The sequence below is a fragment of the Macaca nemestrina genome, chromosome 7, assembly GCF_043159975.1.
Source record: "Macaca nemestrina isolate mMacNem1 chromosome 7, mMacNem.hap1, whole genome shotgun sequence".
Classification (NCBI taxonomy): Eukaryota; Metazoa; Chordata; class Mammalia; order Primates; family Cercopithecidae; genus Macaca; species Macaca nemestrina.
Window position 1 is genome coordinate 167,316,642 of NC_092131.1, and position 19,636 is coordinate 167,336,277.

Consider the following 19,636-nt stretch of genomic DNA (forward strand, 5'->3'; position numbering starts at 1 on the left):
CTAGAGCCAGTGGGCCTGAGATGAGGGAGCTGGAAGTGGCCTCCTAGGCCCCGGAAGCCTGTGTGAAGGACTGAGGTCAATAACCATGGTTTTCCATTCCTGAGAGTGCTTGCACCTATAGCAGTGAAAGTGGGACTCTCTCATCAGCCGTTCCCATGTAGAAACTCTTTTTCTCACACAAATGTTCATAAACTTCAGTTCTGCTCTACTTTTAAAAACGAACAACATTCCTCAGGAAGCCTTTCTTGGAAACTCTTTCAGACTCCCCTTCCCTTTTTGTGACTATCCTGCTGATACCTCTTTTTCCTTCCCAGTTTGTGCCATAGCTGTCTGACTTTGCTGTAATTGCCACGGAGGATGAGTCCTGTTCTGTTTTATTTATCACTGAATCCTTAACTAGTACAGTTCTCGTCCTGCAAAGATTTGCTGAGTCAATGAAGAATGAAACCAACCTGATTCTTTAAAAGGCAGAGCTACTACTGCCTTCAAAAGTATCATTATTACGCATACAATTTGCTTTGTATCTTCCATCTCACATACAGCATTTGTTTCTAATTATTACAATACACAATCACCTCTGCGGGAAGTGTTAGGGTATCGCTTTTGAGAGGGAAAACTTGGGGCTTGGGAAGGTTAAGTGTCTTGCTCAAGACCAAACAGATAGTAAGTAGTAAGTGATGGAGGCAGCATTTGAGCCCAGGTCTGTCTGACTGACACCAGTCCCATTTCTCCTTTTCCTTGGTTTTTCTATATTTTCACGAGAGGAGGCAGTTCTACCCTTGGCATCCTGTCGATAAACATTTTTACTGTAAAATGCCTGCTGTGCTGCACGGAGTAATCTCAGCCAGGCCTCTTACCCAGCCCCACCACACAGCTGCCCTCGCGTTTCTTCTCCAGACCAACCCAAACATGGTTGGGGAGTTCAGAGGGGAGGGCCCAGCATTCCCCAGTCGGGACAAGTATCTAATCAGCAGGCCTCCTCAGCATATCAACCCAAGACCACTCTAGAGAGAGATGCCAGTGCCCAGTTTTCTATTTTTAACTGGTGTGAACTGGAGGAAAAACACAAGCATTAAAAATCAAAGCGCCAGTCAAGAACTGAGAATGCAGGGCACCCCAGGGCAAACTAGTGATCTGTGTCCTTCTTACATCTCCCTCTTCCTTCCCCCTCTCCTTATTTCATGCCATTTTTCTTTTTCCTTCTCAAAACTTCAAGATCCTGCAAAATCTGTTTTCCACAGAGGAGTTGATATCTGTCATTTACGCCAATGCTTCTCACACTTTAATGTACACACCAAGCAAATGAGGATCTTGCTGAAAAGCGGATTGGGATGGCACTTGAGACTGCATTTCTAGCTCATTTCCGGGTTATGACAATACTGCTTGTCCACAGGCTGCACTTTGAGTGGCAAGGATTGGTGTATTCTCAGTTTAAGTTGCTGCTATGTTCTCCATCAAAGTATTTGCCTTTTCAGTCTTGTCTCCACCTGGAATGAAGGCCTCTGCCCCCAGTTGAAAGATGCTCATCTCCCCACCATCAGGTGAGCAAGCTATTTTTGGCATTTGTTCCTTTATTCACTTTGGCAGCAGGGGATCCTTTTCTGACCTGAAGACCAGAGTCTGAATTGGAGCAAGACTCCCGCAGCATGGATGAGGGCTACTCAATAATTGGGCTGGGGTAAACCTGGTCCCTTCTCCAGGAAGACTTGGTCAAGCTCTCACAGAAACCCTTTTCTGCCTCTTCCCTGGCCAGACCCTGATCCATGCATGGGCCGGAACTGGGGTGGCCTTGGTTAATCTCAGCTTTCTGACCTAGATGAGCCCAGCCCTAGCTCTCTGAGTAAAGTCATCCAGGCTGGTGGGGAATAGACGAGAAGGGTGCCCTGTCCCGGGTGCCCCTTTTGCAGCCACTCAGATGTGCTTGCTGTGGTGTCCTTTGTGCTCCTGGCAGCCCTGGAAGATGAGAAGCCGCTGTTGCTCCCCTGCTGCCCTGGCCCAGCTGTCAGGACCCCTCAGCAGAGGGCAGGGCGCCAAGCCTTCCCACTGCATGTGGCTTATTGTCCCCAAGGCTGGCCGGGCTGCGGAGGACCGAATCCACAGCCCATCCAGGGAGCACCCCCACCCCAGAAAGGGGGAGGGGTGGGCTGGCGTCACTCAGTCTTCCCCTGCCCCCTACCCTTCACCGCCTGCCCCTCCCCAGCTCCCTATTTGGCCATCCCCCTGGCTGCCCCCTCCCCTTCCTTACATGGTCTGGGGGCCCCCTGGCTGATCCTCTCCCCTGCCCTTGGCTCCATGAATGGCCTCGGCAGTCCTAGCGGGTGCGAAGGGGACCAAATAAGGCAAGGTGGCAGACCGGGCCCCCCACTCCTGCCCCCGGCTGCTCCAACTGACCCTGTCCATCAGCGTTCTATAAAGCGGCCCTCCTGGAGCCAGCCACCCAGAGCCCGCCGCCGCCCGAGCCGAGCTGAGCCGAGCCGAGCCGAGCCGACCCGCCCCGCCGACGGTGAGTCAGCGCCCGGCCTTGCGCGCTCACTTCTCGCCAGGTCCGCGGGCCGCGCCGGACTCCAGCCCCGCGCCGCTACCTGGCCCGCTCGGCCGGTCCTCAGCCAGCGCCCCGGCTCCTGCCGCTCTACGACTCCCTTTTTTTTTTTTTAAGCCCACACTTTTTTATTTGGTTCTAGCTTATTTTGTCCTGGGCGTCGGTCCTCGCAGGACCTCGCAAGGGCTCTAAGAAGGGGAATTTTGTGGCTCCCCAAGGGTCGTGCTTTCCCCTCCATCTGGGGCACAGGCATGGCGATACGGACAGGGCTGGAGATCGTGCTCCCAGTTGGTGAAAAGGAAGAAAGTTAAAGGGCTGGGGAGGACTAAGGGGCTGAGTTTCATGGGTCCCTCCTTGCACCTGGCACCCTAGGTGGAACTCCTGGCCAGGGAGCCTGGGTGGATTCCTCTGCCCTTCTCTGTCCCCAGTCTCTTCCGCGGTTTCTTCCCTCCCTTTTTTGACTCGAGGGGAAGGGAGGTGGCAGGAGTGTTCCCCGCCCAACCCCCTGTCCAGTCCCCACAAACCCCCTTCTACTCTGTCCCCTCCTCTGGGTGCGGAGAAGGCCAGCTGCACAGGCAGCTGAGCGTGGTCCGCCTCTCCTCCTCAACCTGCAGAACCCCCTGAAGCTGTGCCAAGATGTGTGACGACGAGGAGACCACCGCCCTGGTGTGCGACAACGGCTCTGGGCTGGTGAAGGCCGGCTTTGCGGGCGATGACGCGCCCCGCGCTGTCTTCCCGTCCATCGTGGGCCGCCCGCGGCACCAGGTAAACTTCCCGCGGAGCCCCCAGTCCCACTTGTGACCCTTTCAGTCCAGCGATCTAGGAAATGGCTCTCACCTGACCCTCTTGTTCGATGAACTCTTTAGGCCCAATTTAGAAAAGGCGGATCCACTTCAAATCCAAGCCAAGGCAAGCAATACCCCCCCAAACCCCAACACACTGAGAAATGTACACCTGAGTGGCAGGCCTCTCAAAGGGTGGCACTCCCGGGTGTGAAGGCCACCAGTTTCTCTCCACTTACGGCCTTTTGGACTTTGAGTCCTTAGTGTCTCCTCTGCCTTATACACTTCATTTTCTTCCTTGTCCTCTCTTTTCAGTCCTGTTTAAAACTTCTAACAATATAACCTCTCCCAACCGACCAGGACCCAATCCACATTCCTCTCTCATGTTCGCAGCCAGTTTACAGGGTTCCCCAAAGGTGTAATCTATCTCCTTCCTGGCTGCTGCATTTTTAGAAGCCAGGCATGACAGAGGCAGCAAGTGCCATGGTGATAGCGACATACCACCTCGTTTATTAAAAGAAATGCCATGCTCTCTGGGTTTGTCACATGCCTGGCCAGACAGGCTGCCAAGGAGGAGAGCTTAGTTCTCAGAGCTGACGAATGACTCCAGGACAGCTCTGGACAGGCTGAATTTCACTGTTGGAGTGAGGATGGCATAGCAGCCCATCATTATGTGTTCACTTGAATGTCAAAATCTTTTTCTTAGGAGAAATACAATGTGTCATTAATTCAGTCATTCCAAAATGCAGTCATCTATATCCCAGTTGACATGGGTGATGAGCTTAATAATTTAATGAAGGCATATGATATTTTTAAGGTGAGGTGAGGCTCTGCTTCTTCAGTGAAACAGCTTCATTCTCTCCTGAGTTCTATTCTCAACAATAGAATTATACATCTTTGGGGGAGTGGGGAGAAGGTAAAAGACTGATTTTTAAATAATTCTTCTAAATTGGGATAAAATCCTATTGCTTATTATTTCTGGTATTTAAATATGTTCCTTGACTTGGGCAGTTAGATATAAATGGACAAGACACTGATTATATTCTTGACATGGCGAGGGCATGATTTTCTCATTTTTTCCTTCTCATAGGGAGTTATGGTGGGTATGGGTCAGAAGGACTCCTATGTAGGTGATGAAGCCCAGAGCAAGCGAGGCATCCTGACCCTGAAGTACCCCATCGAGCACGGTATCATCACCAACTGGGACGACATGGAGAAGATCTGGCACCACACCTTCTACAACGAGCTCCGGGTGGCTCCCGAGGAGCACCCCACCCTGCTCACAGAGGCCCCGCTGAACCCCAAGGCCAACCGGGAGAAGATGACTCAGATCATGTTTGAGACCTTCAATGTCCCTGCCATGTATGTGGCCATCCAGGCAGTGCTATCCCTGTATGCTTCTGGCCGCACCACAGGTATGCAGGGCTCTGGGGACAGTTACTGACTAATCACATTCCCAAGTCACCGACCTTGCTGTGAATCAGATCCCCCAATTGAAAAAGGGATAATTCCTTTCCTCCCATTCCCTAGCAAGGTCTGTGCTAAGAGAGAGAGGCAACAATAGTGCCCTGAGGTTAGATTCAGAGCACACTTACTGTGGGAGCTGATAGCTTGTGGAGTTAGGTCCTTCCCTTATTTAAAGCTCAGTGCAATGTAGCAACTTGGAGTGCAGCAGTCATTGTTATGTGTTTAAACCATCATATCACCTGGGCAAGCATCCCCAAGGAGAATACATTCCCTGTGGGGTCTGAGTCAAAAGAGAGAGAAAGATGTAAGTTCAATAGGAGCAAAGAAAAACACACTTGGGTGCTTACATAATGTGCGCTCATGGCTGATAAGAAGGATGGTCATTTGAAAGTGTCCCTGGGAATTTTCTCTACTATAATAGTTAAAAGGATGAGCTGCAGTTTTCTTCAGATTTAGTATCCATGATGCTCATTTTTATTCTTTGTGTGTAAGGAATCTAATTTCATCTGGATCAATGCCCATTGCTAGCATCTCTTAGCCAAGATTGGAAGCAGGCTTTGCCATGGCTAAAGCAGTGGTGTTGTCCTCAGGAATTTACCTTGTTCTTGTCTGCTTCCCTGGGCAGGCATTGTTCTGGACTCTGGGGATGGTGTAACTCACAATGTCCCCATCTACGAGGGCTACGCTTTGCCCCATGCCATCATGCGTCTGGATCTGGCTGGTCGGGACCTCACTGACTACCTCATGAAGATCCTCACTGAGCGTGGCTACTCCTTTGTCACCACTGGTGAGTGTGTGTGTGTCTCATCTGCCACAGTGTGGGTCTGCTTTCTTCCTCCCTCACTGAATCCACCTACCTCCCGACAGTTGACTTCTTGCTGCAGAGCATGACTGTGATACTCTTTATTTCTGCAGCTGAACGTGAAATTGTCCGTGACATTAAGGAGAAGCTGTGCTATGTCGCCCTGGATTTTGAGAATGAGATGGCCACAGCTGCCTCTTCCTCCTCCCTGGAGAAGAGCTATGAACTGCCTGATGGCCAAGTCATCACTATTGGCAATGAGCGCTTCCGCTGTCCTGAGACGCTCTTCCAGCCCTCCTTCATTGGTGAGTTGTAGGGTCTGGTGCAGAGGCACGATTTTCCCTGGAAATCTTAGGGTCTCCCAGAGTGAAATCTAGAAGGCTCAAGAAGCTCTTGAGTTAAAAGAAGTCAAAGTTTGGACTCCCACACAGCTCAACCTCAAGTCCTGATGGCTCATTAAAGGGAAAGTCTATGTTCTGCTCTAGTGATATAAAGGATGACACACTGAGTTCATCTCAAAATAAAGGATGACACAGAGTAGTAACTGAATATCACATATCTGCAGGAAAAGGGCTATTTCACAAGAGCTGACTTATTCCAGTAAGTTTCATTACCAAGTAGCTGGATTTTCCAAGTTACTCATCATTAAATGCAATAACATTCCTACTCATATTAATAACTGGACACTGGTATGTCAACAAATATCCTTCCTAAGCAATGCTTTCCACGAGGAACTTTGTCAGGATCTGATTTAAGTCCATAAAATCACATTCATTGTAAGTTTAAACATGTATCTTTTCCTTTTCCAATACATCTTCATACATCTGATAGTTTCAGGAGGTGTTTACACGAAACAGGTGCTAAGCACAGTTGCTCCTTTCTTGGCATTGTATTTTGGATTAACTGTGAGGCATCCATTGCACCCTGCAGTGTGTCTTATAGGGCAACATGTTTCAGAGACAAATGGTGACAGCTCACCCACACAAAGAAGTCCTGTTCTCTTCCCCCTACCTTGACCCGAATGCACTGTGATGTGTGTGTGTGTGTGTGTGACTTGTTCCTAGGTATGGAATCTGCTGGCATCCATGAAACAACTTACAATAGCATCATGAAGTGTGACATTGATATCCGCAAGGACCTGTATGCCAACAATGTCTTATCTGGAGGCACCACTATGTACCCTGGTATTGCTGATCGTATGCAGAAGGAAATCACTGCCCTGGCTCCTAGCACCATGAAGATTAAGGTAAAGAACTTTTGTGAGTGGGAGATCCAAGGCAAGTCTTGGTATTCTAAGCAGAATTACGTTCCTAATTCCTTTTCCCCTCATACTCAGTTTCCTGTCTCCTACAAACTTTACCTATTAGTTTTTCTACCACTTTTTCTGATTTTCTTAGCACTTTTCCCAAGATAGGTAACTTCCAAAATGCTTTTAAGCAGTGAATAAAAATAAATCTTTGACCAAAAAAGACACACATACACGCAACAAAATCTTTGAATACATTTTTAAAGCCCCAACTTTTGGGCTAGCCTCCACTATATATTTAGCTTGTTGCCAAATTATACTCTAGATAAGTGGAGAAATTCCATTTTAATAATAGAATATATCTTTAATAATAGAAATGATGAAATAGAGGTGAGTTCATATAACTTGATTGGCCACATTATTTTGTGGTATGACATATCCCACATTGTAGCGAATTAGTATCTAATGTTTTTTTTCTGTGAACCCTCCCAACATGTTATTTGCTCCCTTGCTTGGAACTTCAGAGTTCACTCGAAGTTTTTGTTTTCTTTCTGCAGATTATTGCTCCCCCTGAGCGTAAATACTCTGTCTGGATTGGGGGCTCCATCCTGGCCTCTCTGTCCACCTTCCAGCAGATGTGGATTAGCAAGCAAGAGTACGATGAGGCAGGCCCTTCCATTGTCCACCGCAAATGCTTCTAAGGTGCCTTCTCTCTCTATCTACCTTCCAGTCAGGATGATGCTATTATGCTTCTTGGAGTCTTCCGAACCACCTTCCCTCATCTTTCATCAATCATTGTACAGTTTGTTTACACACGTGCAATTTGTTTGTGCTTCTAATATTTATTGCTTTATAAATAAACCAGACCAGGACTTGCAACCTATAAAGGCCTCTCGTTTGTTTTTGTGGTAGGCGTGGGACGGGGCAGGTGTTTGCTTTGACACACTGAGCATTGTCAGAGTTCAGTACCACAAAATTCATCCAGATGAATTAATATGACAGTTAGCTGGGAGTTATAATACTAACTTTTGATTTCATATTTTGAGACAGAATCATGAATATATTTCATATCTGAAAAGCAGATTAAGGTTTAGTTCCATATAAGTAAGAAAAGCTATTGAATAAGACAATTCTCTAGAATTAGTTGCTGCAGATGCCACTGAAAATTGTTGTTTTAATGTATGTTCCAGTTTTTGTAACCTTGCAGAAAATACACATATATATTGACAGAGAAAGTCAAACATTATTTTAAGTAAATTGGCTTAACTTCTCAATTCTTTGAACTCTTCAGTTGACTTCCTGGGGGCTATGAAAAACATGAAGGTTGGCTGACTGTTGGGCCAGCCACATCCCGTTGCAAATACCCACTAAATGTATCAAGACCATTGTGTGTGTGCAAAACAAACGTGAGGAAGCAGGAGCCAAACACTTCTGCCTCATCAGTGACTAACTTGCAAGACAGAAGCCTTCAAGCTCTTCATTTCTTTGAAAACTTGAGATCTTGGGTTGAGTGAACTGAAGGCTGCGAGGTCCTGAGGGAACAAGGGGAGGCGAGAGCCACAGTATTTGCTTTGCTCCCTGTATGGTGGGAAGGCTGCTTGGGGCAGTGTTGAAAAGAATTGAAGGTGTTCCATCCTCAAGGAGTTCACACACCTACACATAATCCCCTAGTGCGTGTGGGCCTGGAGGCTTTAAGGAGATGTATGTGGGTCTGAGTCTTAAAGAATGGTCAGGAATTCGGGAGGTGAGAAGAGCAGAGAGAACATCTCAGCAGAAGGAAGTGTGGCAGAAGCCAGGATATAAGACATGGGACAGGCTGGTAGGTGCTGATTAATTTTAGAAAATCCACTGGGAAAGGTAGATTTCAACTAGATTGCAGAAGCCTTACAGATTTTTGTTTTCAAATTAATTGCCAGTGAATTGTTAGCATTCACACAAATGTTTGAATGAACTTAATTGAGCTTTATTGATGAGGATTCAAGACACATAGATTAAGCAACTGGTGCAATATTATAAACTTTATTGGTGGAATATGCAAGACAGGAACTCAGATTTTCTGACATCTACCCTGATGGTGTTTCTAAAATAATCTTTCTAACTTTAGTTACAGTTTATCAAGGGTAACCCCATTCTATCACATGCCTTTTGAGAATTTGGGTTCAATATTTGCAGTACTCTGGACTCAGTAGACATCTTTAATAAATTGTAACACATTGCCACTGTCATTCAAGGTCATATGTGTGTCTTTATGCCCTTTCATACCAAAAATATCTTTTGATCCCTGATTCTGGGTTGGGCATAGTATTAAGGGCAGGAGACACAAAGATGGATGAGAGCACACTTTCTGTGATTAAAAAGCTTAGAGTTTAGAGTTCTGTATCTAGCATGTCCAAATGGAAGGCCTTCTATGCAATAAAGGCTAAACAATACATTAATTTGTTGGCATTATGTTAGGGCATTATATTCATATGAAGCCCTAACTCCCAATATGACTATTTCTTTAGATAAGGTGTAAACATTATTGTCGATCCACTCCCCGCCCCCGCCACCCCATTGTATCCTATAGCACAGATGAATTGGCTTAAAAGCCATGGATGGGGAGGTATGATTTCACTAGTTTTTGTGTCTCTTTCTTCTCCTCCGTACAAATGAGCGCATAAATATTATGAATTGTATCCTCCGAACACAGTATTAATGCTTTAACTGTAGACGATTGGCTGGGGTATCACCTCTGGCTCTTTCCATTTGTGATTAGAAACGGAGTGGATATTTTTACTTCTATGTAAAAGTAGAAGCTTTGAGAATCAGCTTCTGATATTTGTATCAGAAGAGGTAAGCACCCAGATTCTTGTTGAATTTTGAGGTCTTCTCATCTCTGCTTGATTATAGGGTATAAATTATTAGAACAATTGAATCTTAAAAATTGCGCTTAAGGAAGGTACTAAAGACAAAAGTGTCTGCTTAAGGTGATCTTCATATGTACACAATAACTAAGATGTGGATAGTGCCTATGTCTTTGGATAAAGTGCAATAAACAAAGAACTATATAAATTATATTTCTTCTTAATTTATAATGAAGTATTATTTGCAGTTTCTAATACCATTTCTTCACTTATTTTGACTAAACAATGACCATTATGTAAATGTGTTTAAATATTTAAGCGAGTGCAGTGGAGAGAAAAGAAATATTACTGAAGAAAATAAAATATTTCGAGGGGTAGGGCTGATTTATTGTATCCAGAGATACAATGTGAACAATGTGACTGGGTCTCCACCTTTCTTTCTTAGAATTTATTCTCCCATAGAATTTATTATGGTCTGAATTGTGTTCCCTCAAAACTCATATGAAGCCCTAACTCCCAATATGACTGTATTTGCAGACAAGGCCTTAAGAAAGTGATGAAGGTTAAATGAAGTCATAAGTGTGGGGCCCTAATCCAATAGGACTGGTGTTCTTCTAAGAGGGAGAAGAGACACCAAGAGTGCGAGCACAGAGGAAAAGCCACGTGAGGGCAGAGCCAGAAGTGGACCCATCTGTAAGCTGAGGAAAGAAGCCTACTGACACCTTGATCTTAGACATCCAGCCCCCAGAACTGTGAGAAGTAAATGTCTGTTTTTTTAAGCCACTGATATGGTTTGGTTGTGTCCTCACCCAAATCTCATCTTGAATTGTGGTTCCCATAATCCCCACATATCGTGGAGGGACCCAGTGGGAGGTAATTGAATCATGGGGGCAGTTACCCTCATGGTATTCTCATGATAGTGAGTGAGTGCTCATGAGATCTGATAGATTCATAAGGGGCTTTTCCCCCTTTTTCTCGGCACTTCTCCTTCTGGCCATCACATAGAGAAGGATGTGTTTGCTTCCACTTCCACCATGATTGTAAGTTTCCTGAGACCTCCCCAGCCATGCTGAACTGTGAGTCAATTAAACCTCTTTCCCTTATAAATTGCCCACTCTCAGGTATGTCTTTATTAGCAGCATGAAAACAGACTAATATAGCCACCCAGTCTATGGTATTCTGTTATGGCAGCCTTGGCAGACTAATATACGATTTCTCCACCATCCTATAGGTGATATAGGATTTACCAGCTTAGCAGCCTCTGAGACAAAAGAATACCTTCCCATATAGTACTGGCAGAAGCCCCAGGAAAGAGCCTGAGCCTGGTCAGTCTTAGGAACCGAGTCATACCATTCTTACCACAGGGGTTGATCAATAACTATTTAATAATATTTAATATTTAATAACTATTTAATAACTCAGGGGAGGGGTGATTCTCCAAAGGAAGAGGACAAAATAGTGCAAACGCCATACCCAATGAGCTAGAGGAGGAGAAAATTCTGGTGGCTTATAGGGGAAGAACTGATTGTTGGATGGCTCCCACCTTCCAGCTCAGGAGTTTTGATTTGGCAGGTCCTGAGAAGGACTTGAGAAGAGCAATGACTTCATGCAAACAAAACTAGGAGACAAGACTGAGAGTTTTTGGATAATATATTCCAGTGTGGCCTCAGGACTCAGGAACCCAGTGATCTCTATACGATCAGACTATCTGGATTTTTAAAAGGAAATAATAAGTCAGATTCATTTTATGGTTAATGTGATACAAATGCTATAAATATATACCAGTAACTAATAGGGAAGGAAAAAAAATTGGGTCTTTTAGGCCTAAAACAGCAAAAGTTGTCTATGTTCACCTTAAGGTCTTCCAGGCTCATTATACAAGAAATCTCTCTTCCAAGCAGAGCTTCTCTGGCTGTTGCTATGGTAACCAAACTCATGGTAGGAAGACATCCAAAACAAAGCTCCTGGGGAGGTTGCAAAAGTACACCTCTGGTCACTGATGAACTTGATGTTAGGAGCCATTCTTTGAAGTTCATTCATTAGCCCTGGGTGCAATAGATGCAAGAAAGGTTGACTCGGAGGATAAAGAGCTTCATTTCAACTATAGTTCTCTGAGTTCTTGTGGCTCTGGGGTGCCTTCCCTCCCTGGTTGAGGCTGGAAGTGAAGGGGAGCTGGGTCAGCTGAGAGTTAAGTAGGAGTGGCCTGCATGTCCTTCAGCAACATTGTCTGCTTATTTTCCTGCATTGTTTTACTGTAACTTCCATGGAAGTCAGGACTAAAGAGAGGAGACAGAAAGAAAACGACCCCAAGGGAAGGCTGAAGTAAAGCGGAATTAAAAGAGGGCTTAAATAGTAGATGAGATGCAAACTCTAGAGTCAACTGTAAGCAAGGAATTGGGTCAACAGGGTAAGTGTTTAACACAGGAAGATGACTTTGGAACTATTACTGCAAGTGGCCTGGAGGCATCATGGAGGTCAGGATATGGTAAAACAGGCATCATGTAGGAAATTTAAGAGCAAATCTGCCTTAGGCAAAATAGTATTCTCCTAAGGCCTCTTGAACTCTAGGATATACACGTTAGACTTCTTTTCCAGTGTCTTCCACCAAATGCTGGCCATCTGGGACATTCTCCCTATCGCTCCAGTTACAAATTGAAACTTACCTGTTATATTAGTCCATTCTCACATTGTTATAAAGAAATACCTGAGACTGGGTAGTTTATAAAGGAAAGATGCTTGATTGACTCATGGTTCTGCAGACTGTAAAAGAAGCATAGTAGCTTCTGCTTCTGAGGAGGCCTCAGGAAGCTTGCAATCATGACAGAAGGCAAAAGGGGAGTGAGGCATCTCACATGGTGGGAGCAGGAGCTAGGGGCAGGGAGGGGCCACACACTTTTAAATGACCAGATCTCATGAGAACTCAGTCACTAACGTGAGGACAGTACCAAGGGAATGGTGCCAAACCATTCATGAGAAATTTGCCTCCATGATCAAATCACCTCCCACCAGGCCCTCCAACATAAGATTTGGTGGGGACACAGATCCAAACCATATCATCCATCGTTTACCTGCATCCTTAAAAGAGCAGACTGTGCCAATTAAGCAATCTGTTACCTAAACTATGTTCCCAAGGGAATGCTCGAACAGCTCTCCCTGCCAGAACACAAGCATAATTTAACAAAAGTTTTCTACATATAGTTTCTTATTAGACTGCCCAAAGGATTGATGTTGCATGGGCGTTGGGTCAAAAAGATTTGAGTTTAAATCCTAGTTCTGCCACTGATGAGTTGAGTGGTCTTTAAATCACCTAGCTTCTTCAGGAAAGAAGAGCTAATTAAAATCATGTTCTCAGAGTTGTCATGAGAATGGAACAAAATGTGCTTAAGACACTCAGCACCATGCCCAGTACGAGCTGAATTATTTCAACTAGTTAACTCTCCTTCCTTCCCCATTTCCCTGTTTTTAGCATGAACTTTGGAGACTGGGTTGGGAGGTGATGGAGAGGGGCAGAGGTGGGCTACAGAAGTCTCTTCAAATCACATTGTTATGGTTTCTCTATGTTGAGTTTCTCTTGAGAATAGGAAAAATGAATAGGAAACATGAAGGAATAGAAAGCTGAGTCGGGAGAAAACCATTAAAGGGCATTTACAACAGGATGTGAAGGAAGGCAAAGAGGAACACAAAGTCTCTTTCTTGGAGACCTGAAGACAAATTACAGAGAGTCATAGTGTGGGCAGGAGGAGCAGCAGCTATGTGTGTGCACGTGAGTGTGTGCTCCCACACATAATACAGGTGAGAACAATGAACAGAGGGTTGGGCTGATGGCCATGCGAAAAGGATTTGCCCGCTGTTTTTCTTTGCTCTTCAACTCCCATTATTCTCCCCATCCCCTTCTCATCCACATTCAAGAGTCTGGCCTTTCCTCTTTTCCCTTTGTATCTAAGGAATCAGCATAGATGGACAAGTAGATTCACTATTGTCTAAATAAGTTGACATGAGAGAATTTGATTCCACAAGCCAAGACTTCCAACTAACTCCTTTTCCTGCCAGCCGGATCTGTACAGGAGCAGGCACTTAGGGAGAAACACTGTACCCACTCCTACTCCCACTCAACTCCCTGGCTTTGTGCCATGCCTCTGCCTCATGGAATTTCTTCTGTGTTTTTAGGGATTTGGGTTTCATGTTCTTTGGCTCTAGATCCTGGTCAATGCTCTCAGTCTCGAGGAACAGAACTCTCCTCAAACTAGGGAGTTAAGTTAGGAAAGGAGTTTATTAAAGAGATATAGAGGAACTCCTAAAATCTGAGGATATAGAGTTAGACTTCATAGGAAATGGGAATTTAGAACTGCAAAACCATCAGGAACAGCAGGCATTCTGAATTCTCTATCTCTTCAGTTCCCCCTTATAAATGAACTGTACCCATCTCTCCCACACAGATTTACTCATGTAACTCCTCCTGAAGGAATGGCCCTAGGCAAACAAGTTTGTTTCATGAATGGCCCCAGGACTAATGGAACCAGAGGGGAATATGTCTGACATGAGGACTTGTATAGCTAAGCACCAGCAACCAATCAGACATTTTTTTCTCTCTTTAGCTGGAACTAAGAAGCACAGGTGGTGCTGTTAGTTCTTTGTGGTCTCTGGAACTGACACATAGCAGATGGTGGCCAAGATGGGTTGAGAAAGCAAAGAAGGCAAAAAGTTGCCAAGAGAAACAAGAACATGGAGCTGCTACAGCTCAGGGAAAAAACAAGAATGCCTGAACGTACCTCTTGAGTAAGAGTTGTATGTGCATGTGGATAAGTTGTTCCTGTATTATGCAGGCATTTTGGTGGAACACCACCTACATATATATTGTATCTGTTTTCCTTTAACTCTGGGAAGTATTAGAAACATATTCAAAGTTCAGTTTGAGTAGAGAACAGCCTACATGATCACACCTACTGGAGTCTGCATTATACTTCAAATGAATGAAATGACTAGGTAGGATTTTAGACATCTTCAAACAAGTGGGAAGGATTAGGGTACAGTGGGTAAGGGCTGTCATCTCAAATACCACCAGGATGGCTACATAGTAGAAAGGAGAGCTTTATTGCAGATGTCAGTTTGCAAACCAGGAAGAAATAGACTCCAGTCTGGAACAAAGGTACTCTGTCTTCAAGGAAGGAAAGGGCAAGTTGGGTTTTATGACCCACACAGTCCATATTACACAACCATGTCATACACATTTAGCAGGTGTGTGGGGAAGCTATCTATATTTATGAGGGGAGCCAAGATATGCACAATGGATAAACACATATGTAACATACATCCCATGTTCACTTTGGGGCAGGGTTTTAGCATTAAAATGAAGTGAAATTTGGCTGTTTACACCAAAAGGTGAACTATAGGACACAAAGACAGTTTGCATATAACCTTTATATGCTGGCAGAAACTGGTTTGTGGTCTGCAGTTGAAAAGGATGTTTATAAGGCTGGTCCTGTGCCCCGTCAGAGTTGTAGTGATCTGGGTTGTAAATCAGTTAGGAGAGGTCTGGTAGCTCTTATTATTAGGGAGTTTAGCAAGCTGTAGCCAAATTCTACCAGATCAGACTGAAACTATTCCCAAAAATGGAGGAAAGAAGGACTCCTCCCTAACTCATTCTGTGAAGCTAGCACCACCCTGATACCAAAATCTAGCAAAGACACATGAAAAAAGAAAACTACGAGCCAGTATCCCCACTAAACATAGATGCAAAAATCCTCAGCAAAATACTACCAAATCCAACAGCACATCAAAAAGTTAATTCCCCATGATCAAGTAGGCTTCATTCTCGGGATGCAAGGTTGGTCCAACACAGGCAAATCAATAAATGTGATTCACTACATACACAAAATTAAAATAAAAAATCATAAGATCATCTCAATAGATTTTAAAAAAAGCTTTCAGTAAAATATAAAATCCCTTCATGACTAAAAACCCTCCAGAAACTAGGCACTGAAGGAACACACCTCAAAATACTAAGAGCCATCAATGACAAACCCCCAGCCAATATCATACTGAATGGGCAAAAATTGAAAGCATTTCCCCTTGAGAACTAAAACAAGACAAGAATGCCTACTTTCACAATTCCTATTATTCAACATAGTACTGGAAGTCCTAGCCAGAGCAATCAGGCAACAGAAATAAATAAAAGACATCCAAATGGGAAAAGAAGAAGCTTAACGATCTCTCTTCATAGGTGATATGATTCTATATCCTGAAAACCCCAAAGACTCCACCAAAAGGCTCCTGGAAGTGATAAACAACTTTGGTAAAGTTTCAGGATATAAACTCAATGTATAAAAATCAGTATCATTTCTACACACCAATAACAGCCAGGTCAAGAGCCAAATCAAGAATACGATCCCATGCACAATGGTCACAAAAATTAAAATACCTAGGAATACATCTAAACAAAGAGATGAAAGTTTTCTAAAAGGAGAACTACAAAACACTACTGAAAAAAAATCATAGATTACACAAACAAGTGGAGAACATTCCATATTCATGGATTGGAAGAATCAATATTGTTATCATACCACCCAAAGCAATCTACAGATTCAGTGCTATTCCTATCAAATCACCAGTGCCATTTTTTCACAGAAACAGAAAACACTATTCTAAACTTCATGTGGAACCAAAAGAGATCCTGAACAGCCAAAGCAATCCTAAGCAAAAAGAACAAAGCTGGAGGCATCACATTACCAGACTTCAAATTATACTATAAGGCTACAGTAATTAAAACAGCATGGTACTGGTACAAAAACAGACACATAGGGCAATGGAACAGAATGGAGAACCCAGAAATAAAGCTGTACACCTACAGCCACCTGATCTTTGACAAAGTCGACTAAAATAAGCAATAGGAAAAGGACTCTCTATTCAATAAATGATGCTGTGATAGCTGGCTAGTCATGTGCAGAAGAATAAAATTGAACCCATACCTTTCACCATATATAAAAATTAACTCAAGATGGATTAAAGATTTAAATGTAAGACCTCAAAATACAAATATCCTAGAGGAAAACCTAGGAAACACCATTCCGGACATTGGTCTTGGGAAATAATTTATGACTAAGTCCTCAAAAGCAATAGCAACAAAAACAATGATGCGTGGGACCTAATTACATTAAAGAGTTTCTGCACAGCAAAGAAACTATCAACAGAGTAAACAGACAACCTACCAGATAGGAGAAAATATTCTCAAACTATGCATCCAACAAAGGTCTAATATCTAGAATATATAAAGAACTTAAACAATTGAAGAAGCAAAAAACAAATAACCCTATTAAAAATGGGCAAAAGACATGAACAGACACTTCTCAAAAGGCGGCACACAAGCAGCTAACAAACATATGAAAAAATGCTCAACATCACTAATCATCAGAGAAATACAAATCAAAACCATAATGAGATACCATTTCACGCCAGTCAGAATGGCTATTAGTAAAAAGTCAAAAGTTACAGATGCTGGTGAAGCTTCAGAGAAAAGGGAGCACTTGTACACTGCTGGTGGGAATGTATATTAGTTCAGTCACTGCAGAAAGCAGTTTGGAGATTTCTCAAAGAACTTAAAACAGAACTACCATTTGATCTACCAATCTTATTACTGGGTACACATCCAAAAGAAAATAAATCATTCTACCAAAAGGATACATGCATGCATATGTTCATCACAGAACTATTCACAATAGCAAAGGCATGGAATCAACCCAGATGTCCATCAATGACAGATTTGATGAAGAAAATGTGGGATATATATGTCATGGAATACTACTCACCCATAAAAAAGAATGAGATAATGTCCTTTGCAGCAACATGGATGCAGCTGGAGGCCATTATCCTGAGTGAATTAATGCAGGAACAGAAAATCAAATACTGCCTGTTCTCAAGGACATTGCATACTCATGCACATAAGGATGTCAACACAAGACACTGGGAACTACTAGAAGAGAGAGGGAGGGAGCAAAGGAGGGAGGGAGAAAAGGAGGGAGGGAGGGGAGATCATTTGAAAAACAGTCAGATACTATGCACAACCTGAATGACAGGATGAATTGTACCCCAAATCTCAGCACTACACAATATACCCAAGTAACAAACCTGCACATGTATCCCCTGAATCTAAAATAAAAGTTGAAATTATATTTTTAAAAAGTAATACAGATTGTTAGAATTCAGAAGTGAAATATCATTTAGAAAGTAGAGAACAGATAAAAATAATGTTTAAAAATATAGTAAAATTTTTATATAAATAAAATTATATAATATGTTTATATTTACATGTAAAACTTATACACTTATAAATTTATATAAATAAAATAATAGTTTATAATCACAATATTACTATAATAAATATATTTATATACTGTATATATAATATAATTACAATGTACATACGTGTGTGTGTGTGTGTGTGATGTGCAAGAATTTGAAAGACAAGTGTGGAAATTTGGATTTCGTATGAGAGAATATGTGCTTTTACTCAGGAAATGATGACATTTTTTGAGAAGTGGCCCACTGGAATGATGTTTAAAGAAGGCAAATTCTGGCATTTGTGTCCAGAATGGTTTAGTTAGTGGAGATCCTTATGGAACAATGTAGTCCAAGAGCAACTAGACAATTTAGGTAGCACATACTCTAAAGACCAACAATGTAGAGTCAGATTCTTCTTTGTCTTCCAAAGGAGAGATTGATCTAAATCAATTTATGAAGCAAGAAAGTGTGACTACATGATACAGGGTTTAAAGAGCTCCATTAATAATTACCATGGCCTTACACCGCAGGGTCTATTCAAGAAATCTAAACTGGCTTTCTGAGTTCTCAGTTTAGAAAGGACTTTTCACACCATTTGAGTCTCTTTTTGAAATTGAAGGAACTTATTTTAAAACTGTATAAATCTTACAATAAAGAGTAGCCAGATTCCCTTTTATATCCATTACCCTAGAGCGTCAATTCCATTGTGTTATAATAACCGGTTTGATTTTAATCCATAAAAGGGAGCTCCATCATTGAATTATAAGGATCCTAGTTTTTAAAAAGAAAACTGTACGTTCGTAGGGATGGAGTATTCATCAAGAAGAACTTGATGAGTATTTGCTCTAAATATACATCTTAATAGGGAAGATATAAAAATTTATATTTTTTATAAGATATAAATAGGTTTTTATATCTTTTATAGATATATATTTTTTAAATATTTTTTTATATTTTTTATATTTTTATATTTTTATATGTATTTTTTAATATTTTTTCTATAAAAAATATTTTATATTTTTTATAGATATAAATTTATATCTTTTATAAGATATAAATTATATTTTTTATAAGATATATATAAGAAGATATAAAAAATTATACATATATATGTGTATATATATAATATATATATGTATATATGTGTATATATATATATTTATATATATAAATATATATATATATATAAAAACTGGAAGAGAATGAAGCATGATACAAATAATTTAAAAATCAATTGCAGGACCAGGCATGGTGGCTCATGCCTGTAATCCCAGCACTTTGGGAGGCCAAGGTGGGAAGATCACTTGAGTCCAGAAGTTCAAGACCAGCCTGGGCAACATGGTGAGACCTTGCCTCACCTCTACAAAAATAAAAAATAAAAAATTTGGCCAGGCATGGTGGGGTGTGCCTGTGGTCTCAGCTACAAGAGGCTGAGGTGGGAGGATCCCTTGAGCCTGTGAGGTGGAGGTTGCAGTTAACCAATATTGCACCACAGCACTCCATCCTGGACTACAGAGTAAGACTCTGCCTCAAAAAAAAAAAAAAAAAAAAAAAAAAAAAATTCCACTTCAATAGTTAAATGTTGTTTTGAACTCTCCATCAACCAGGGTTCACACAGAATTAGAGTGACCAGGGGCACGGCCCCTGCAGACATGAAGCATGAATGAAAAATAAACTGCTGCC

General features: G+C 42.4%; 1 protein-coding gene and 1 long non-coding RNA gene across 2 annotated transcripts; one reads left to right on the forward strand and one right to left on the reverse strand.

Annotated features, from left to right (window-relative positions):
• Positions 1-2,439: 2,439 nt before the first annotated feature.
• LOC105492919 (actin alpha cardiac muscle 1) lies at positions 2,440-7,734 on the forward strand. The gene is made up of 7 exons (XM_011760297.2): positions 2,440-2,503; positions 3,154-3,304; positions 4,412-4,736; positions 5,414-5,575; positions 5,704-5,895; positions 6,655-6,836; positions 7,394-7,734. The coding sequence occupies exons 2-7, from the start codon at positions 3,176-3,178 to the stop codon at positions 7,535-7,537; spliced, it is 1,134 nt and encodes a 377-aa protein (XP_011758599.1). The 5' UTR covers positions 2,440-2,503; positions 3,154-3,175; the 3' UTR covers positions 7,538-7,734.
• Positions 7,735-11,311: 3,577 nt separating this feature from the next.
• LOC139355478 (uncharacterized) lies at positions 11,312-17,844 on the reverse strand. The gene is made up of 2 exons (XR_011606191.1): positions 17,482-17,844; positions 11,312-11,834 (listed from the first exon to the last, which is right to left on the reverse strand). It is a non-coding gene; the product is annotated as an uncharacterized lncRNA (long non-coding RNA).
• Positions 17,845-19,636: the final 1,792 nt, after the last annotated feature.